At 45.3% G+C, this 20,349-nt stretch overlaps 1 protein-coding gene across 1 annotated transcript in view; it reads left to right on the top strand.

Annotated features, from left to right (window-relative positions):
- Window positions 1-655: 655 nt before the first annotated feature.
- Window positions 656-20,349, top strand: part of APCDD1L (APC down-regulated 1 like) — a 192,927-nt gene continuing 173,233 nt past the window's right edge. The window contains exon 1 of the mRNA XM_086932631.1: window positions 656-1,473. Coding sequence (XP_086788757.1) covers window positions 1,437-1,473 — 37 coding nt within the window. The 5' untranslated portion in view covers window positions 656-1,436. The remainder of the gene's footprint in view (window positions 1,474-20,349) is intronic.

Below are 20,349 nucleotides of genomic sequence, written 5' to 3'. Positions count from 1 at the left end.
AATAGGTGTCTTTGTTTGACCCCGGTCCCCGGTCTGTGCGCGCTCTTTCTCCGCCTGGGCCAGCACGTTGGGTCCTGTGCTCTAGGTGTTGTCACTGACTCTTCAGTTAGCCCAGGGAGGGCTCGGGGTAGCCTTCTATCCATAAATGCGCGTGTAGCCCCCTCCCATGCCCCCAGCCCTGCTGGCAGGCTCTGCCCCGCCGCCCGTGTCTGTGCTGAAACAAAACAGGCTGCCAAGCAGGGGGTGTCGCGGGGCCCGGACCCCGCTCCTGTCAGATAGTTTCCTTCGAGTGACAATGTGATTTTGCAATGTTTAGTCCAATGAACCGTGTTTCTTTAGGGGCCATTCATTGGTGTGATTTATTTTGCTTAGAAACTCCAATAAAACACGTCGGGCGCTCACAAAGGGACGCCGGAGCCCCCGGCTGCACCCCGTCGGGGTGGGGGGGACCCGTGGGGTGCTTCCGGCGCCCCCTGTTTGTCTCAGAGGCACGGACACCGCTGTGAATGAGGGGCTCCGGCCCCAAACGGCGCTTCTCAGGGCTGGGAGGCAGCGCCTCGGGCTGGGAGGCAGCGCCGAGACTCCACCTCCCTCCCAGCCCCAGCCTCCGAGCTGCCTCAGAGCGAGGAACAGCTCCGCAGCTCAGCACATCTCTGAGGCAGCAGGAGGCAGCACGGGTCCAGTCCGCAGTCCCCCAACCTCAGCGCCCGGCAGCCTCTGCGATCTTCCAGCATCCCCACCTGAGCACCTCACCTGACTTCGTACCTCACCCTCCACACCTGGCTCCTCGCCTCTGTGCCTTGACTACACCTCTCCACACCTCACCTGTCCTCCCCACCTGTTACACACCTGCTCCCACCTCACGGCAGTCTTTATCTCCAGACCTCTCTTGTCCACATACACTTCTTTACTATATCCCTCCTGCTTTCTCGCCTCACCTACCCCGGTCCCAGACAGGACCTGATTTCAACCTGTATACCTCACGTGCGTCCACATCTATAGGACATCTGCCCCGCTTCTGCCCCTCCCCAATCACCTCCGCCCTGTGCTTCAACTGCTCCCGCCGCATTATACCACCTGCGTACCTCACCTGCCACGACCTCTTTACATTATACCTCACCTGCCTGCGCCTCTATACCCCATCCGCCCACCATCTGCGCTTACCTGTACCTCAGTTGCCTCCCCAGTCCCCTACCTCCACTACCTCCTAGCCTCTCCTAGTAGCCTCCCTTATGGGCCTTGGCGTGGATGCTGGGGGTCGCTCCCGGTGCCGGAGGGGGCTGGTCTTCTGAGGATGCCCGGCGTGAATACATCTGGATTCCTTCCTTCCTTCCTCTAAGCACGAGCCTGCTTTACACGCCGCGTGGACCGCGCGCGACCCAGGATTACTTGGAGAGTTGGTGGTTTTGTTCGGGTGTCACAGCCTGCGAGAGAAGATGCTGCCCTGGGTGTGGATAGTCGGCTCGCTCATAGGTAGGTGGCCCGGCGAGTACCTGTGTGCAAGCGCGGCATACTGGGGAAGGTCCTGTTTTCGGTTCCACAGAGTAAGGATTGCAAACGACAAGTGAAACAAAACAACTCTATAGCGCTTTATATTACGACCACCATGTTTCTAGGCGCTACGGTTTTTGGATATTAATGGGGAAGGAGGGGTGGAGGGGGGTAGGCTGACTCAAAGAAGATCACATAACGTAACAAGTTAAAAAAAAAATATATATAGCGCCTTATATTTCGATCACCAGGTTTCTAGGCACTACGATTTTTGGATATGAGCTGGGGAACGGGGGTGGGATGACTAATGCTTAATTTGAGCCGGCTGTTTCCGGTGCTCGGCACCGGCACCTAATTGTCAGCACTAGAGGCTGTGACAGCTTGCCACAAATTGGCGGCGTCTGGCTAATTTAGAGATGACCATAACAACATTTAATTGTTAATGCTATATTTATTACAAATGTCTATTACCTGCTTCTAAGCCATTCTTATAGCTTTGGGGGTCTGAAATAGTCCACATTGCCACACTTATAGGAGTGTTAGAGTTAGTAGTTGTGGTGTTACTATCACGGGCAGCATGTCTGGTGCACAGTCGACTGAAACTCAGTAACACACACAGCTTTAATATATAGTTATCTGACCACAGACAGGCCTTTGCTAAGCACTGCATTTAGCAATGCTCTGTTTTTAATGGGGCAGGCGACACTCTGCGGCAGAGGGGATGTACTTTAATGGCACTGAACAGGCAATTCCCAACAGCGTGCACACCCTTTTGATGGGACATAACTTACACTCCTAAGCAGAGATGACATATGTGTCCCTAATGCTGCAGAAACAATGTTTTTAGATGAACTTGTATTTTTGCAATGGGGCAGTTTTAACACCCACCAGCTGAGCTTGACACCTTCTAATGGTACAGAAAATAGAACTCTCAACAGAGTTCACACAATTTTAATGGCGTATAACAGGACCACTGGAGTTATGCAACCGAGGGGGAATATACAGGGTCGGTAAATTATATGGCAAAAAAAGCAAAAAATGCGGCACATTTTGTGATAGTACTACTTCACTGTTGTCATTTTGTACACATGCTGGCAGCTGACGTGGTCTGGGCATACGTTTCACCTCACTAGTACCAGTTAAACACCCAACTACAGCAGCAAGTATCTGAAAGTTGACCAGCCAATCTTTGCCAGGGGCCGTCCACTGCACTGCAGTGTCTTGCCACGTGTTTAGTAACTTTTGATCCATTTGAGCAAGAAACATTGTTTGAGTTAAATTCTGCAAATTTTGCATGGCACTAGAATAATTATATGGCACATGGGGCAGTTACATAATGATGAGGAATATGCAGTGGGCACAGTACCACATAATTCCAGTGGCCCTGGACATACCCTACGCTGCCCAGCAGAATAAATATAAACTTAATTTGGCAGCAGAAATATTCCTCAGCAGAACTGATATACATTAATGGGATAATACTAACACTATTCAGGAGATGGTGCACATTTACTGGGCCTGAACACATCATTCTCAACAGTGTACATTCACTTTTAAAGGGTCATAGCTTACATTCCTCAGCAGAGGAAATATGTCCTTAATGCAGCAGAAACATATTTCCCAGCAGAACTGCTGTGTTTTTGGTGGGACAGTAATAACACTCTTCAGCGGAGTAGATATTTCTTTAATGGTACAGGGCAGCCAATCCCCCGGAGAGATGATATGCTTTTAATGGTACAAAACAGGCATTTCTCAGCAGGACTGAAATACTTTTAAAGGAACAGCATCAGCTCTAGCGCTCCTCAGCAGCACGGACACACTTTTAATACAACAGATCAGGCACTTCTTAGCAGGACTGGTCTATTGGAATGAAACATAGGGTCAGTTAAAAGGGAAAGAGGGGCCCACCCAGATTAATGCATGCCCCCTCCCCCACCCTCCGTATACCTGGGCCGCATTCACATGGTAGACGTGAGCTATGCAAATGCCAACACAATATAACATTAAACAAATATCACAAAAGACAGAATAAATAAATCAATTATTACCAGCACCTGGGGTGGGGAACAAAGCATAGTATGTATGCTCCAATCATGCCTTTAACAGGGCACAAAGGGCACATTTTGACAGTGCCGATGAGCCTAAAACAGGACAGTGCCTGCTCTTCTCTGCAATGTTTACTTAGTTCCAGTGAGAGAAATCAGGCATTTTCCTCAGAGGTGACATATTATAATTGGGAAAACACAGCACTTTCCATCAAGGCTGATATGCATGTAATGAAGCAGAGTTGGCGGGTCTCAACAGGACTGGTTTGTTTCTAATGGGGCAGAACAGTCTCTTGTTAGCTGGAGATTTATATTTTCAATATTTGAAAAAATCCAATTATTAGAAGGGCAGAGAGAATGTTAATGTGACAGCACTGGCACTTACTACTGGCGCAGGTGGAATAGACAAGCACTTTCCTAGCACTGCAAACATATAGGTAATGGACAGAAGCAGCACTTCTCAGCCAGACTGATGTGTTTTTAATAGTACAATAGGAGTATTTTCAGCAGCAATACTAGACTTTAACTGCGACAGTACTTGCACCTTTAAAACAAAGCTTCAAACAAGGCCAATTGAATCGTTCTAATACTTGTAAGTACTGACGATGGGTCAGTACCTGCATGTCCATGCAAGGCTGCAATCAGTTAATGGATTAGTATCAGCACTTTCTATTTGGACTGTTATAGTTTATGTGTCAGTACCAGCATTTCCCAGCAGGGCGGCTATACATTAACGAGTCAGTAGCATCCCTTTCCAGAGGACTACTGTAGTTTATAGATCCCTACGAGCACTTTTCAGGAGCATTCTATAGCTTGCAAGTCGTCACCCGCACTTCCTAGCAGGCTGCAGTACTTTATGTGTCAACACCAACATTTCCCAGCAGGGCTGCTACATTGTAAGAGGTTAGTACCAGCAGAGCTGCTGCACTTTGAGGGGTAGTACCATCAGTTACCATTGAGTCTGTCAAAGGTTATGGGTCAGTACCAGAACTTTCCTTCCATGCTGCATTCGGTTATGGGTCAGTACCAGAACTTTCCTTCCATGCTGCATTCGTTTATGGGTCAGTATCAGCACTTTCCTGCCAGACTGCATTGGTGTATGGATCAGTGCCAGCACTATCCTGCCATGCTGCATTGGTTTATAAGTCAGTATCAGCTCTTTCCTGCCAGGCTACATTAGTTTATGGGTCAGTGCCAGCACTTTCCTGCCAGGCTGCATTGGTTTATGGGCCAGTATCAGCTCTTTCTTGCCAGGCTACATTAGTTTATGGGTCAGTACTAGCACTTTCATATCAGGCTGCATTTGTGTATGGGTCAGTACCAGCAATTTCATGTCAGGCTGCATTAGTGTATGGGTCAGTACCAGCACTTTCATGTCAGGCTGCATTTGTGTATGGGTCAGTACCAGCACTTTCCTGCCAGGCTGCATTAGTTTATGAGCTAGTACCAGCACTTTCCTGCCAGGCTGCATTAGTGTATTGGTCAGTACCAGCACTTTCCTATCAGGCTGCAATAGTTTATGGGTCAGTACCAGCTCTTTCTTGCCAGGCTGCATTAGTGTATGGGCCAGTACCAGTACTTTAGTGCCAGGCTATAGTAGTGTATCGGTCAGTGCCAGCACTTTACTGCCAGGCTGCATTTCTTTAAAGGTCAGTGCCAGCACTTACCTGCTAGGCTGCATTGGTTTGTAGGGCAGTACCAGCACTTTCCTGTCGGCTGCATTACTTTAAAGGTCAGTGCCAGCACTTACCTGCCAGGCTGCATTGGTTTGTAGGGCAGTACCAGCACTTTCCTGTCAGGCTGCATTAGTTTATAGGTCAGTACCAGCACTTTCCTGCCAGGCTGCATTAGTATATGGGTCAGTACCTGCACTTTCATGTCAGGCTGCATTACTTTATAGGTCAGTACCAGCACTTTCCTGCCAGGCTGCATTAGTATATGGGTCAGTACCAGCATTTTCATGTCAGGCTGCATTACTTTAAAGGTCAGTACTAGTACTTTCCTACCATGCTGCATTCGTTTATGAGTCAGTACCAGCAGCGTTCATTGATATTTGGGTCAGAACAAGAATTTCTAAGCGAGGCTGTTATATTCTATAGGTCAAGTCCAGAATTCCCATCCATGTTGTGTTAGTTTATGTACCATTACCAGCTCTTTGGTAAGGGCTGCCACGCGGCACTGGATCACTACGAGTACTTCCCAGCCGGCTGCCATACTTGATTGGTGAAGACCAGGACTTTTCAGCAATGCTGTTATAGTTTATTGGGACAGTACCACAGCCTCCCAGCTGAGCTGTGATCATTTCTGGGTGACACCACAACGTCCCAGCAGTACTGTATCAGTGCTTAGTTAGGATATGGGTCGGTACCAGCACTTCTCAGCAGTGCTTTGTTCAGTTATGGGGCAGTACCAGCACTTCATAGCAGGGCTGTTATATTTATAGGCCAGAGCCAGAAATCCCAGCAGTGCCGTGTTAGTTGATGGGTCAGAACCAACGCTTCCCAGAGGCCTGCTTTATCTTATGGGTCCACTACCAGTACCTTGTGACAAGTTTCTATACCTGATCAGTCAGTACCACCACTTCCCATCGGGGCTGCTATGATCTATGGTTAGTACCAGATCTTTATAACACCAAGAAATGGCATTACTAACCCTGGGCGGAGTTAGCGGAGTTGCACTACTCGAAACACCACAAATTGGTAAAAAATCTCCGCTGCGCTACGTAAAGCTCCGCAAGCGGCGCAGTGCGGTAGAAAAATGCAGTTCGCTGTGATTTTCAGTTCCGTATGCTTGTCCGCACTGTGCGATCATCGCGAACGGCACCATGCACAGCGCAAGCGAGCACTGCTTTCCTTTCTGCCGCTCGAGTAGATTTTTACTTGAGCATCAGCTTTCTCAACGCGAACGGGCAATTTCTCAACGCGAGCGGTTGCGAGAATACGTGCCACTCGCAATGAGAAACTTGACCCCTCCGCGTTGAGAAATCTCGCCAGGAGGTTTATTTTACGTGCTCGCCAATTCGATGTTGACGATCGCAAACAAGGAAAAATCTCACCGGGAGGTAGATTTTCCTCGCTCGCGCTCACCAACTTGACGTTGGTGAGCGCGAAAGAGGAAAAAAAGTGCTGCTTGAAGCAGATTTTTTTGGAACTCCGCAAGCTCCACGTAACGCAGAGTGCGGAAAACTCTGCAAACTGCGCGAGCGGAGCGGAGTTCGCCCACCAGGGTTACATGACACCCTGGGTTTTGCCCCAAACATATTTGGTCATGAGCAGAAAAAAACACCCAATTTTTTTTTTTTGCTACCTACTAAATACTAACTCACAGATCTAGGCCAATTCCAAGAATTGGATGTGATAGGCTCACTCACGTAATGTGACATGCTTCATCATTTACCACCTCCTCCCACCTACTCAACCTTAGGGGGGCGCTAGCCTTCGGAAGTTCTTAGAAATTATTAATTTATTCTGGATAAAATAATTGTATTCAGTTTTTGGGTTAAAAAAGCCTTAGGAGAAAGCACAAACGTATCCTTTATCCAGGTGCTTTCCTAGGCTTGTTTAAAAATACCAAAAGGTATTGTCAGGAGGCATACACAGGTATAATGACCTATATGTGTCTGTGACTTGGTAACATTCTCATGTCAATTGTGATTCTGAGAGTATGGGCAGGTGTAAACCCACCAATGCCCTTCATCTCTCTTTTTGTGTGATATAATACCAGATCTTACCACGCAGGGTGCAGCAGTTTATGGGTCAGAGCCAGAACATCCCAGCAGGGCAGCTTTACTTAATGGGAGAGCACAGCATTTTCTTAGCAGGACACATAGAGTGGGAGAGACATTTTACATTTCTTAAATTGCATCACAAGCTGTGAATGGCTCGGTGGAAACTACCTCAATGCACCTCACATTGAGCTCGGTATAAGCATCACTTGAGTTTGTGCAGGGTAAAACATTCTGTTCAGTAAGACAGAAGTCAGTCTTTTTGGTAAGGCGGATAAATACTGGTCCAGTGACCGCTGGCCTCAGAATCTAGGCCCATGTGTATCTCCCAAACCTGTGGTGTGGAACCTCGGGATGATGATTGGCAATCAGTTGTCAATGAAAAGCCATAAAATCATGTAATTGGCGTCTGTTATGGCATTTTGCGTAAACTAGTACGCAAAATGTTTCAATGGATTCCCATCGAATCCAGGAAACCGCTGGCCCAGGGGCTTATCATAAGTCTTATTGGCTATGGCAATGCCCTGTTGGCCTCCATAAACGAGGAGCTCTACTCCAAGCTTCAAGTTTTGCAGAACTCCGCTGCTAGACTAATATTAAACCTTCCATCAAGAGCCCCATTAGCGCCCAGTTTGAGGACTCTTCGCTGGCTTCCAGTTAAGAAGCGATGCCGCTTCAAAATCCTCTGGCTCGCTCGCAAGAGCATGTATGGAAACGGGACAAGCTATTTTGCCCAGAAACTTAGCTGGTATCAGCCAAGTAGGTCGCTCGGATCAAGTACTAAATGTCTCTTCACCCCTCGAAGAATCCGCACCACAAGGAACGGCGGTCGATCCTTCTATTTTCTCGCACCAGCTTTCTGGAACAAGCTTCAGCCTCATTTTCTTTACACCTCTGATCATAAGCTCTTCCGTAAGAAACTAAAAACTTGGTTATTTGACCATCTATAACACCTCCATATCCGATCATCAGCCCTCACGGAGCCTTCGCTAGCGCCATGAGACCCTATGGTGATATGCGCGCTTAATAAGTTCTTCTGACCTGACTCGACTACTTCGGCACCTATAGATTAACTGGCAAGGGTTTGGGAACTTGGGGGCGGAGAGTTCCACACCTTAGAATCAGACACGAGGGCCAGATATCTCCATTTTTAAACTGTAAGAAAAAAGCATTGAGCCAAATACACACACCATACCAGTGCTTAATTTGTAAACAAATAAGTGCCAGGGCTGCTGTCATGAGGCCACTGCAGCTTTCACCACACATGCTGCCAGTGATAGTAACAACACAACTACTAAGCCTCACACTCCTATAAGTGTGACAATTCGGACTATTTCTGACCCCCAAAGCTATAAGGATGGCTTAGCAGCAGGTAATAGTAATTTTTAATAAATATAGCATTGATAATTAAATGTTGTTACGGTCATCTCTAAATTAGCTAGGCACCGCCAATTTGTGGCAGGCTGTCATAACCTCCAGTGCTGACAATTAAGTGCCAGTGCTGAGCACCGGAAACAGCCGGCTCAAATTAAGCACTGTACTACACCAGAAGGCAACCACCTCCTCTCCAGCTAGGATCTGCCAGTACCCCTATACATCCATCTGAAAAAGCTGATGGGAATCCTCAGTGAGTTGAACGTTCACAGCTGACAAATGTTATATGAATTTTAAAGTTTGTATCCCAGCCAGGTAGATTCAGCCATCCATTCTTCCGAGGTCGGTAAACTGAGTACCAAATCTGTTTTGTAAAGCACTTAGACAACAGCAGGCGTGCTTTAGAAAGCACCACTAAGAAAATAAAGAACCCATTTCAAGTGTACTTTGCATATTTCAGATGCTGTGGTCCTAGGCAGGAGCATGGTTGGACTGGCCTATAGGGCTATCAGCCAGTGCCAAACGGGCTGCTCTGACAGGTCAGTGCAAGGGCCATTTTTCCTGCTGTTTCTGGGCCTGTTTTGTGGTCTGTTGGGCCAGTTTTTACTCTTAATTTCCCAAATATTAAAACAAACATTTCCTGTAGCCAGTTGAAATCCATGCAATCTTCCATACCAAGCAAAACACTTAAAGTGTCTTTACAAGTTCAAAACTGTCCGATTTGCTATCATGGCCCATAGCTTTTCAATTCACTACTGGGGGGCCTTTTTTATTTTGGTGCCCTGGCTTATTTTCTGACTCAGTCCAGCCCTGGGAAGGAGGACTGAATGCACTTACCCAACCTGTCTTTTTTCCCCTATGGATAAGTCTGGGTCAAAGCATGGACCTTGCCCATGTATTTTGTATTTTTAAGTATTCATACAGCACATTATACCCATAGGTGTCAAAGCACTAGCCAGGTGAGAGCAAAGTACACTGAAGAGAGACGAATACACACTGACATGTTTGGCTTCTCCGGTCGCTCTAGTGCCTTCATGTACCAACATATGGACAGTATTTCTGTTGCATGTTCTTTCTTGTCTTTTCTGCAAATACCCAGCTCTCTGTGGTTTTAATATTAGATGGATCATCCAAGCAGCCATGCTTACCTTGTGTGTTTAGGTTGTGTGCCAAAGCAGCTGGAACCATGCTTCTTGTGTTTTACTATACGTAGTGCTACGGCGTGCATTCTGCCACTGGTATGGCCTCAAAGCGCTAACTGTGCACTGTACCTTCTCGCCCTGTGTTAGCGTATTCTATCACAGGCCGGATTCTGCTGCTATCGTGAGCTGTAGGCAGCAGTGGACTGTATGGGCATATTTAATGTTTTGTGACTATTTAACCCCTTCGATGCTCATGACGAGCTCAGCTCGTCATGAGGCACGGTGCTCGTGTGCTCATGACGAGCTGAGCTCGTCATGACCACACCCAGTTCTATTATGGCCCAGCACATGAGAAGAATATCTCAAGCATCTATGAGGTTAACCTGTTGACCGCAGCGCGTATTCTACCATGGTGGGGGCGATTTAATCAGTGGGCGGGGTTTGGAAGGCCCCCAGCCATCCTCCGCACACGCCCACCGTCACTTGGGATGGCCGGTGGCCGTCCGCAGCACCAAAGGGGTTAAGACCCTCATTATGAGAGTCAGCAGAGTGGTAAATGTGGATGGAATTCTGCCACTGGGCATTGGGGTGGTCCCCATGTCTCAGAGCTCAGAATTGGTTCCAATGTTTCTGGAGACAGTACTCCCAGTTCTGCAAACTCTGAGCCCCATAGCTACAGGCTCGCAGACATCAGACCCAGGTTCAACAAGTGCTTGTAAACACCCAGCAGGAGCTAAGAGCAGAAGCACAACCCCCACTCCCCTGCACACGCGAGGTAGAACAGTACCTAGCCCATGTGTGAACGTTTACCCCCAGTACACTGCTTTCCACCCCAACCTCCACCGGCCCTCTGGTGCCCATGTGCCTGGTCTCAGCAGGTGTAAAATGTCAACAGTTTAGTCCCTGGAATCATGGAAACCCACAGTAAAAGTACCCTGTATTCCCTGGTCCAGTATCACCGCGTGTGCGTACGCTCACAGACCCCCCCCCCCAATAACATACCCATTATTATGAGGACCGGCCATTGACCGCAATGAAGTTTGTATTTACTATTGGAACTTCACGCAAGCTTTGATTGTAGGGTAATTTATAAAGCGGACCGAGGGTACTATAACTGCACTTTTAGTTTTCTGATGCACTTGCTTGAAAGCACCTAAACACACAATGGGGGCCGGTCCTCCTAATCCACCTGTCCTCACAAAAAGAGTGTTTGTCTGGTTCTGTCAAGGTTAACTCACGCTATGAGGACCGAGCCGGTACCAACAGTACACACACACACACATGTCTAATTGAATCTGGGTTGACTGGATACCTGTACTCTGTCGTGTGAGAGACCACACAATGGGTGTATCTTGTACAGTTAGTTTGGCCTTCTCGCTGCAAAGTTGTAGTATTGGCTAGATATCCTTAAAGGTTTGTTTGAGAAGCCCCAAATCCGGTTGGGCTTCCAAAGGGATATGTGGTCAGTGAACACCGGGGCACCAATCCACATTGTTCGCCAATGCTATAAAGTTGAGGTCTTCCGCCTGAGGACCGGCCCTACCTGGGGGACAAAAGGGATGTCCAGTGTGATGCGAGCGTGTGGCAAAAAGGGAAGATTAAAATTGTTCTAACCCCTCGATGACCACATTCTCCTCTCGCCTCACCTTCTCCGCCACTCCATGTTTCTGCCCATACCAGACACCACCACCCATTCACGTGCAGTGGACCCAAGACTGGGTGAGCTCTGTGATAACAGTGCATGAAACTGATCTGTGGAGAGGTGTGGTGCAGCGGCCAGGGCAGATGACTTCGGAGCTCAGGGTTCATGGTTTGATCCCTGGTTCCGGTGGCAGCTCAGCTCAGCACCATTTAACTCTGGGTAATAGCTCGTTTAATTTCCACGAAGGCCCCCAGCACCTTGAGACCCATAAGGGTGAGTAGTTCGCGCTTTACAATTACAGATTTACAGATTTATTTTACCATCAGATACATCCTCAATGTATGTCACTCTCCCTGACCAGCCTCGATAACACCTACCGGACTCAGTCAATGTGACCACAACCACTCAGCCGTGGCACCAGGTGGACCTCCGTAAGTACAGTCACTCATGTCCCCATGTATGCCAGCTTCCTTGGCAAGCTAATGCCAGATGCACACTTTCAGTGTCATCAAATCAGGTTGGCGTTGAAGTAGTTAATGTAATCACAAGGTATGTGAGATTGTGTACTGATTTTATGCTTCAGGGCCTAGAAGGTATTGCGTTTTGTAGTGTGTATGCTACATGTTCAATAAACTGTAACACGAACATGTGTCAGCCACTTCACAAGTGATTGAAAACCATGACCTTGTTGCACAGGTATTTGTCAAAATGTGCATTTAAAAGGAAAACCGAACATCATTGAAAAATATGAACTCCTCGTAGGTTAATTTGAGAGAAGAAAATAACAATCACATACATTTCTGTAAAATGTATTGAATGGTATGTTCTCTCAGTCCCAGAAGCCCCTAGGGGATTTTGGCTGCATTACTGAGAACACATATTCATTTCATATACTGGATTGAATGTAAGACAAAAGTAACACCTCAGCAGTTTTTGAAGTATAATTTCTAGATCACACAGTCTGTCAATCTCTCTTGAAGAGTGGGTCATATGTGCAGGTTTCAAAATGTATATGTTTCCTGTGATACATCGACCAGTGCTGCTATGAGTTTTTGTCTGTTTGTTGCCTTGGGTACCACAACAAGTTTTGAGTTTGTTCTCAAAATGTGCCATTGTCACTGAGGGGGGGGGGGGGCTGGGGGGTGACTATTTTATTCTTGTTTAGGAGGGCTCATCTTGAACAAGTTTGAACATCCCTGTTCAAGTTTGAACACCCCTGTTATACACCATTAACTGAATGGTAGCTTATTAGATGTACATACCAAAAAAAACTGAAAGAGCAGAAAGACCTTCCTCGTCATTTGGTTATCTTCTACAGGTGATTCCCCCTCCTGATACCAACATTAAGTACCTTTAGCTTCATATTAGATTCAAGCCATCAGGTAAACATCATTACCATGTGAGCACCGGTCAACATCGCCTACCCAAACATAGGCTCATACATTACACATGATATGGAGTTGGGCCGCCAGGATGTGTACAACAGCCTTAAAAAAAATTGCTGCTTCTCCGTTTTGTCCACTGAGTCCTGGTTGAATAGAGGGAACAGTGTCAAGATACTGGGTTCCATGCACCAGATCCTCTGGGTAAGCCTTGGACCCCTTGACAACTCTTAACATGTCACTGAACCCCATCCAGAGGCTCCAGGGTCAACCATGTCTCCCCCACCTGCCAAAGACAGATGGGCCAGAGAGGGTGGTCAATATTTATCACATGATGGGTTCTGATCTATTGAGGGCCCTGGACCCCTCATTCACAGCTCAACAAAAGCACGTGCCCCTTGCTGAGCCCTTGAAAGCTGCACTGTTGACAAGCTTTCAATACCTAACATGCTCAGTGAGAATACCCCTGTGGGGCAGGGCTTGATTTCCAAACAGCATTTGGACTCGGTTCACTGAGGCAATTTCCTGGGGGAAAGCCGTGGCCCGTGCAGGTAAGAGCTGTTGTGTGGCGTTTTAAGCTCCAAGTGAATTTTCACAATTCGTGCCCTTATATAGGTACAATTCACATTGCCCTTATATAGGCATCGAAATCAAACCCTTATTTAGGCATAGCCCATGATACCCAAATACAGGCATGGCTACTTCCACCCGTACCAAACGTCACAACGACTTCGTGGAAAACCAGCTTAAGCAGTCAGGGACTTACCCTTGCTTGAATATTGATTTGTCCAAGAACTCAGTTACTTTACAAAGAACAACTATTCCTTAGGGGTTCTTTCATGACGTTCATATGCCCAACTTTACGTCAAGCTATGGCATTCCTAAACACCTTCAAGGTATAAATAAGCCTTCATATGCTATGGTAAATGACGGTGGTTCGGACCAGTTCGACTATCTACTTGCCTGCCGCAGCTCGCTGCAGCAAGTGCCGAAGGAAGCCGACTCTCCAGCTGACACACTGATTAAGAGGCTGCCCTTCTCCTGCCGAGAATCCAGCTCCAGCGTTTCCAAGCTCCCCTTGCGGGGTGTTGGGAAATCGAGTCCTTAGACAGAGATACCAGACCTCCTTTACTCTAACAAGGTATGGAGCTGATTAGAACCTAGAGAAACCTTTGGTAGATTCTTGGCAAAAATGACTAAACCTATGCTACACAATGCTTACTTCTTCCCTGGTACTAGACTCAGACTAGACTTAGGTTAGGTACATTGGGGTCGGCGTATTTTAGAAGCACCAGTTGAGTATTTTAGTCTATGTTATTTATGTATCTTTTTTATATGGCTTAGAAACCATACAATGCTCTTACAGTATTATTTCATATGACTGTTTACGCTGTACGCATTATACTTTGCAGTCTGCATAACGATTGTAACAGTCCACCTCTCTTGCATGAGAAAGAAGACTGTTCAATAAAGCCCTTTTATTGAAAACGCCTGTGTCTCTATTTCTCTGCAACTCTGTTGAAACGAAGCATGCACGATTGACTGAGTGAAATACTTATCTATTGTTTCCGCGACACTGAGAGATACATTTCTTATTCTTGGGAAACAAAGTTGTCATGTTTATGCGGTTGTCAGAAACTAATCCCTTTTTGTGAATTCGAGAACTTTTCTAGTGACCTCTGAGCTAGCTGGCACTCACAATTAAGTTTAGTATATTCGATAGAGACCTAGTCGACATAAGTCCCACTTCAAATCTATAGGATATATTATTCCAATGCGCAGAGCCTATTGGGAATATAGGAACTACAATACAGAGCGGAGGGCCAGGTTGGGGGGGGGGGGGGATTCGACAGACAGCCACGAGGGAAAATTAAATAGTTAACTTTCCCTGCTGGTCGTCTATCGAAATTCCCCCCCCACCCGGCCCCACCGCTCTTACCTGCACAGGCCGCGGCTGCTGCGGGACATTCGTTTGATTACGTTTTACCATGTATGCCCTTACTGAAACAAAGGTCCTCAGTAGGAGCGGCCCGTAATTCCTGATGGAACCAGTATGCATTCCACTGATTCCCTTGGAGAATTTGGCTTCTTGAAGTGGTGAAATCTCCAGAGGGCCCTGCAGAGGAGAATAAGGAGTTGCCAGAGGGAATGGACCAAGCATTACAGATCTCCATGTCTGTGACTCATTCCTCAGCAGATTCTCATGGTTGCTTCTAGAAAACCCATTAAGTCCCCACATGTAGAGTTAATAGGACCCCTGGTATCAGTAACTACTGAGGTGCAGAATTACATGCCTGCATTTGAGGACCTCGTCATGAGCCTTTTGTGTGCTCTTGGGCCTACCCAAGTATGCTGCACTGACAGTGCATCAGTTGTGATTCACATGCATAAAGTTTCTTTATCGGCTCTTATTCCGGGGCAACCCACCAGCCCCTCCAGCCTCTGTGGTGCAGGGGGAGGTACCACCACCTCAGGAGCCCTCAACCCTTTAGAAGGGCCCCAATCAGACCTGGATCAATGGCTGTCTATGAGATAAGGGTGACTTAGAGACCTCATCACATTCTGCAGGGGGGCCCCCATGATTTTGAGTTATGCCACTGATTGTATCAGCATTTTAATATCTGTATCACTGTTGAAATGGTTTCCCAGGGTTAGTGTCTCCAACTTAAAAGCTGTTTTGCATGCATGCAATAGCAAGAATGGACCTCAGTCTAGAGTAATGATATGTTTGGAACATGTTCAGCTTTCTTCTCCTAAATTTGTTGCAAAGGCCCTTCATATTCCTTGCTTCGTGCCAACGATAACTTATTTCTGGAGTTTGTATGTTGTCACCTCTTTGGATAGCTGCTATGTGGTCTTGTACAGTTTTTGATTAATCCTGTTGCCTCTCAACAAGTTGGACTATATCTGTTGTTTTTTTCAATACTTTATCATTTTCATCTGTATGTACATTGGCTTCTTTAGTGGAGGCAAATGGGACTGTTCCCCATTGCTATTGGCTCTGGCTCCCCACCACCACAGCTGTTGAATGTGCCAGGAAGCAAGGCAACAGAAAAAACAAACAGACACTGCACCTTCACCTTTTGTCCATCTAACTTCATTCCGAAGCAGTGATGTTTGCTTAAAATGTTTAAATGTTTAACGTATGCATGTATATATCTATATCTAAATATACATCTATAGATATATTCGTAAAAAAGCAAATGTAAACACTTTCAACAAACATAGACCTCTATATATCCACAACTCCTTTCTCTATTTAAGGAAAGAAGGTGCTCCTGGATACGATGAAGATGAGTGTAGAATTTAATATTCAATCATTTGTTGCTGAGGACAGGCATCAATGCGTTTCGGCCTCACAATGGCTGATGACAATCAATCAAGGGCGTTATAAGGCCAAAACACGTTGATGTCTATCCTTGCCAATTATTGATTGAATAATAAATTGCACGCTTATCTTTATCACATCCAGGAGTACCGTCTTTCCTTATGTGGAGAAGGTAGTTGTGGAAAAAAAAAAAAAAAAATATATATATATATATATATATATATATATATATATATATATATATATAATGGTCCACACAAGCTTTATTTGTGGTCTAAGTGATCAAGTTCCCCGGACGAAACGCGTCATGCTGCTGCCCATTTTGGAATAAAAGCACTTCTTCACTCTTCCTTGTGGTCTGTACCTGTTTTGTGCTGGTGTTCGTTGGAATCCCTGTGCTGCAGGACTGTGGACTTCAATATATATATATATATATATATATATATATATATATATATATATATATATATATATATATTACCTACTGGCGGTCGCCAGTAGGTAGTTACAGTTAGGATTATTTTCAATGCAAAATCTCAACATTCTATTGTGAATAACTTTGGTGCCGGTTGAGGAATCAGCCTGAACATTTCCTCAAATTTACCTCGCGGCGCTCCGGTCCTTCCCTGAAAGTTTGGGGGGGATTCATCAATTGGGGGCCGAGATAAAAGGGGGGTCCCTAAACGTGTTTTCCCCATGTTAATTTCCATAGGGCGGTCGACCTCACTTTTAGCCTGAACGGCTGAATGGATTTCCACCAAACTTGGCAAAATTGTAGGGAATGGTAGCCCGATGTGCCTTTGCTATGTCTCAAGATATGTGCTCCAGTGGATTTTGAGTAATTTAGGATAAAAAAAATATATATATCTATGGCCGCGCCCCGGTACGCGCACCGGGGAGCGCACCGGGCGTGCCACGTGATGTGCGCACAGAAAGCTGATTGGCTCTCGGGTATCTGTAAACATTCGAAACAGTCCGGAGCGGCCGACATCTTGTGTCTCGGTAGGATTGAGACACAAGAGGTGGCAAAAACAAAGGGGGAAATGACCAAAAGGGGGCAGGGTAGACCCCCCCTGACCCCCTAGGTTTGATGTTGGGCCATAAAAGGGCCCGCAGGGAAAAATATATATATATTTTTTTTGATTTGCGCGGGGGGAGCGCCCGGTACGCGCACCGGGGAGCGGTCCGGTGAGCGTACCATGGGGAAAAAAGAATGATAGAGTTTTCAAAAAATGTAGCCTTCTTTTATAAATTGGAGGTAGTTCTAAAAAGAACTGTTTTTTTTCTTCTTTTTGTTGTTTTATATTTTTTAATTGTTTTTTTGAACATTTTGTACTTTTTTTGGCTTTTATGAACTATTTTATATTTTTTTTGTTGTATTTATGGGGAGAAACAAAAAACAGGGAATTGAAATGGCTCAACTGGAGCAAAAAAAACCAGGAAAAAATTAGGGTTTTTTGGGGCAATTGTGGTTGTCACCAGCAAGGAAGATGAGCTTTATGCTCTGCTCACCATAGGAGATGGTCTGACCACAAAAAATACATGTGATCCTGAATTCACCGAACCGTGGTTGTATGCAAGGGATCGTCTCCCTTGTCTCGGGTCCCGATGGAGTGGGTTGTTTTTGTTTGGAGGTGCTGGGTGTAGATTGGGGAACGTTGCTGGCCACTTCTCTCATCTCTGCGGCAGCATAGTTGTTCGGATGCTTGCGCCGCATGTGCCTAATCATGGTATTATTACCGAAAGAATATTTTTTATTAGGGTTCCCCCTTGAAAGTTCCATGTCACAAATAAGGCAAGTCACCTTTGGCGCATTGACTTTCTTCTTTCCCTCAGGGATGGAAAAAAACTCCCATAGAATGTGCTGATTGGGTTTGTATGGGGTATTGTCTTCTGCCAGCCACCTCCTCCTCCTCCTCTCCTCCTCTTCCTCCTCCTCCTCCTCCTCTTCTTCTTGACCACCAATTTGATGTTGTGGTGGTCCTCTTGGTGGTGGTGGTGGTGGTGGTGGTGCAGATGCTCCAGCTGCTGCTGCTACTGTAGCCATTTTAAAGTACAAAATATACCACAAAGATCTCAAAACAGGTCTTCCTTAGTCAAAGGACAAAGTCAGAATAAGGAAAAAAGGTGGGGTCTTTCATCATTTGGAAAAAAAAATGTCCTGAACCAATGAAAAGTGTTATTTTCAGGTCACAAGACCAGGGGGTTTCATCATTATGAAACCAAAACTGTTATGAACCAATGAAAAGTGTTATTTTCAGGTCACATGACCCGACGCGCCCCGGGGTGCGTCGTGTAAGCGCATCAGATGCTTACGTAGCGCGATCGTATGCGCTCAAGTGCTTCCGGGTGCGTTTACGCCGTGCGTATCACGTGGACACGGCTACGCGGTACGCCACAATGATGTTTTCAGCCGCGGCATTGGCGCTAACGGGACGCTCCCCGGTTCGCGCACCGGGGCGCTTCAAAAGACTACGCTTTCTGGGGCGCTCACCGGGGCGCGCACCAGGAGCGCTACAGGGCAAAAAAAAACAAAAAATTTAAAAAACAATATACATAAAAAAAGTGTTTAAAATAAATATATAATATAGGATTCATTTTTAAAAATATTACATTTCATAGCTGTAGACATTTGGTATTAAAAAAACTTTGAAATTCACTGAAAAAAACATAGGTTTGAGGCCTTATATATAGTTAGGAATTAGCATTTAAAAAACCTATGAAATTCACTGAAAAAACGATAGGTTTCACACCAGTTTTAGTTAGGAATTAGCATTTAAAAAACCTATGAAATTCACTGAAAAAACGATAGGTTTCACACCAGTTATAGTTAGGAATAAGCATTTAAAAAACCTATGAAATTCACTGAAAAAAACAGAGGTTTCACACCAGTTATAGATAGCTTAAAATTTTACTGACATAAAACCATTGAAATTCCCACGTTATAGTTAGTTGGACTCACTATAACTTGCGCGCCTGCAATGCACTACAGATGACGTCACATATTACATCACTCATGACATTGTCAGTGACATCACTCATTACATCACTGATGACACCATCCTTGTGAGAAAGTGACAGACCTCCTTTCAGTGTAATGTAACCCTTGAAACACATATTCAAAAAGAGAAACTAACATTTTCAAAAAAATGGAGATACCCATACCAGTTACAACAACCAAATCAGTAATTCCACTATCTATATACACATCCACTCATTCACCAACAGTTTTATATAGTCACTCATACATATACGCACTCATCATATGTACTTATACACCTACACATCCTGTTACACACTGACAGTCATCCACAAGTTACTCACACACATACTCACACATGCAAATAAAGTATTGAACATCCATTTATTTGCATGTACAACTATACACACAATAGCACTTTACTTCTAAGGAAACTTACAGATACTTACTCTCTTAAACAATCACTTCTAGAAACACATACTTATTTAAACAGGAACTCTTACAATCTCTCACTCTCACATATACTCACTTATATACATCAATACTCACATATACTAGATAAAAGCGTATGTCGTTACTGATAAAGGCACTAGTGAGACAGTCATTCACTCACTAACACACACATATACACACTCATACACCCATACAGTCCAGCCCATATGCTGTCTTCAAAACACATACAAACAGTGAGTCAGTCATTGATGCATCTATGTGCTAAGTAACACCCCCACCAAACCATACAGACACTCATACTGATACTAAAAAAACATCTAATAACCCATATACACACACACATGTAGCTACTCACCAACCCATGCAGCCACTTATACACAAAGTGAAACACTGATACATATATTTAAATATTTAAACATTACTCGCTAATATATGTATTCACTAAGATACACTTAATAAGCCAGTTAACCAATAATTTCTTTTTTTACAAAAACATCCATTTACACACTTATTTAACCATTTATTTTCCCATCGACCTTTACAAATACATATATAAATCATATTTATTTTTCTGAAAGACACACATTCAATGGATGGTGTCATCAGTGATGTCATGAGTGATGTCACTGACCATGTCATGAGTGATGTAATATGTGACGTCATCTGCAGTGCATTGCAGGCGCGCTTGTTATAGTGAGTCCAACTAACTATAACGTGGGAATTTCAATGGTTTTATGTCAGTAAAATTTCCAGCTATCTATAACTGGTGTGAAACCTCCGTTTTTTTG

This window comes from Lissotriton vulgaris, chromosome 7 (assembly GCF_964263255.1).
Source record: "Lissotriton vulgaris chromosome 7, aLisVul1.2, whole genome shotgun sequence".
Classification (NCBI taxonomy): Eukaryota; Metazoa; Chordata; class Amphibia; order Caudata; family Salamandridae; genus Lissotriton; species Lissotriton vulgaris.
Note: the sequence above shows the minus strand (reverse complement) of the source record. Positions and strands in the feature narration are given on the sequence as shown.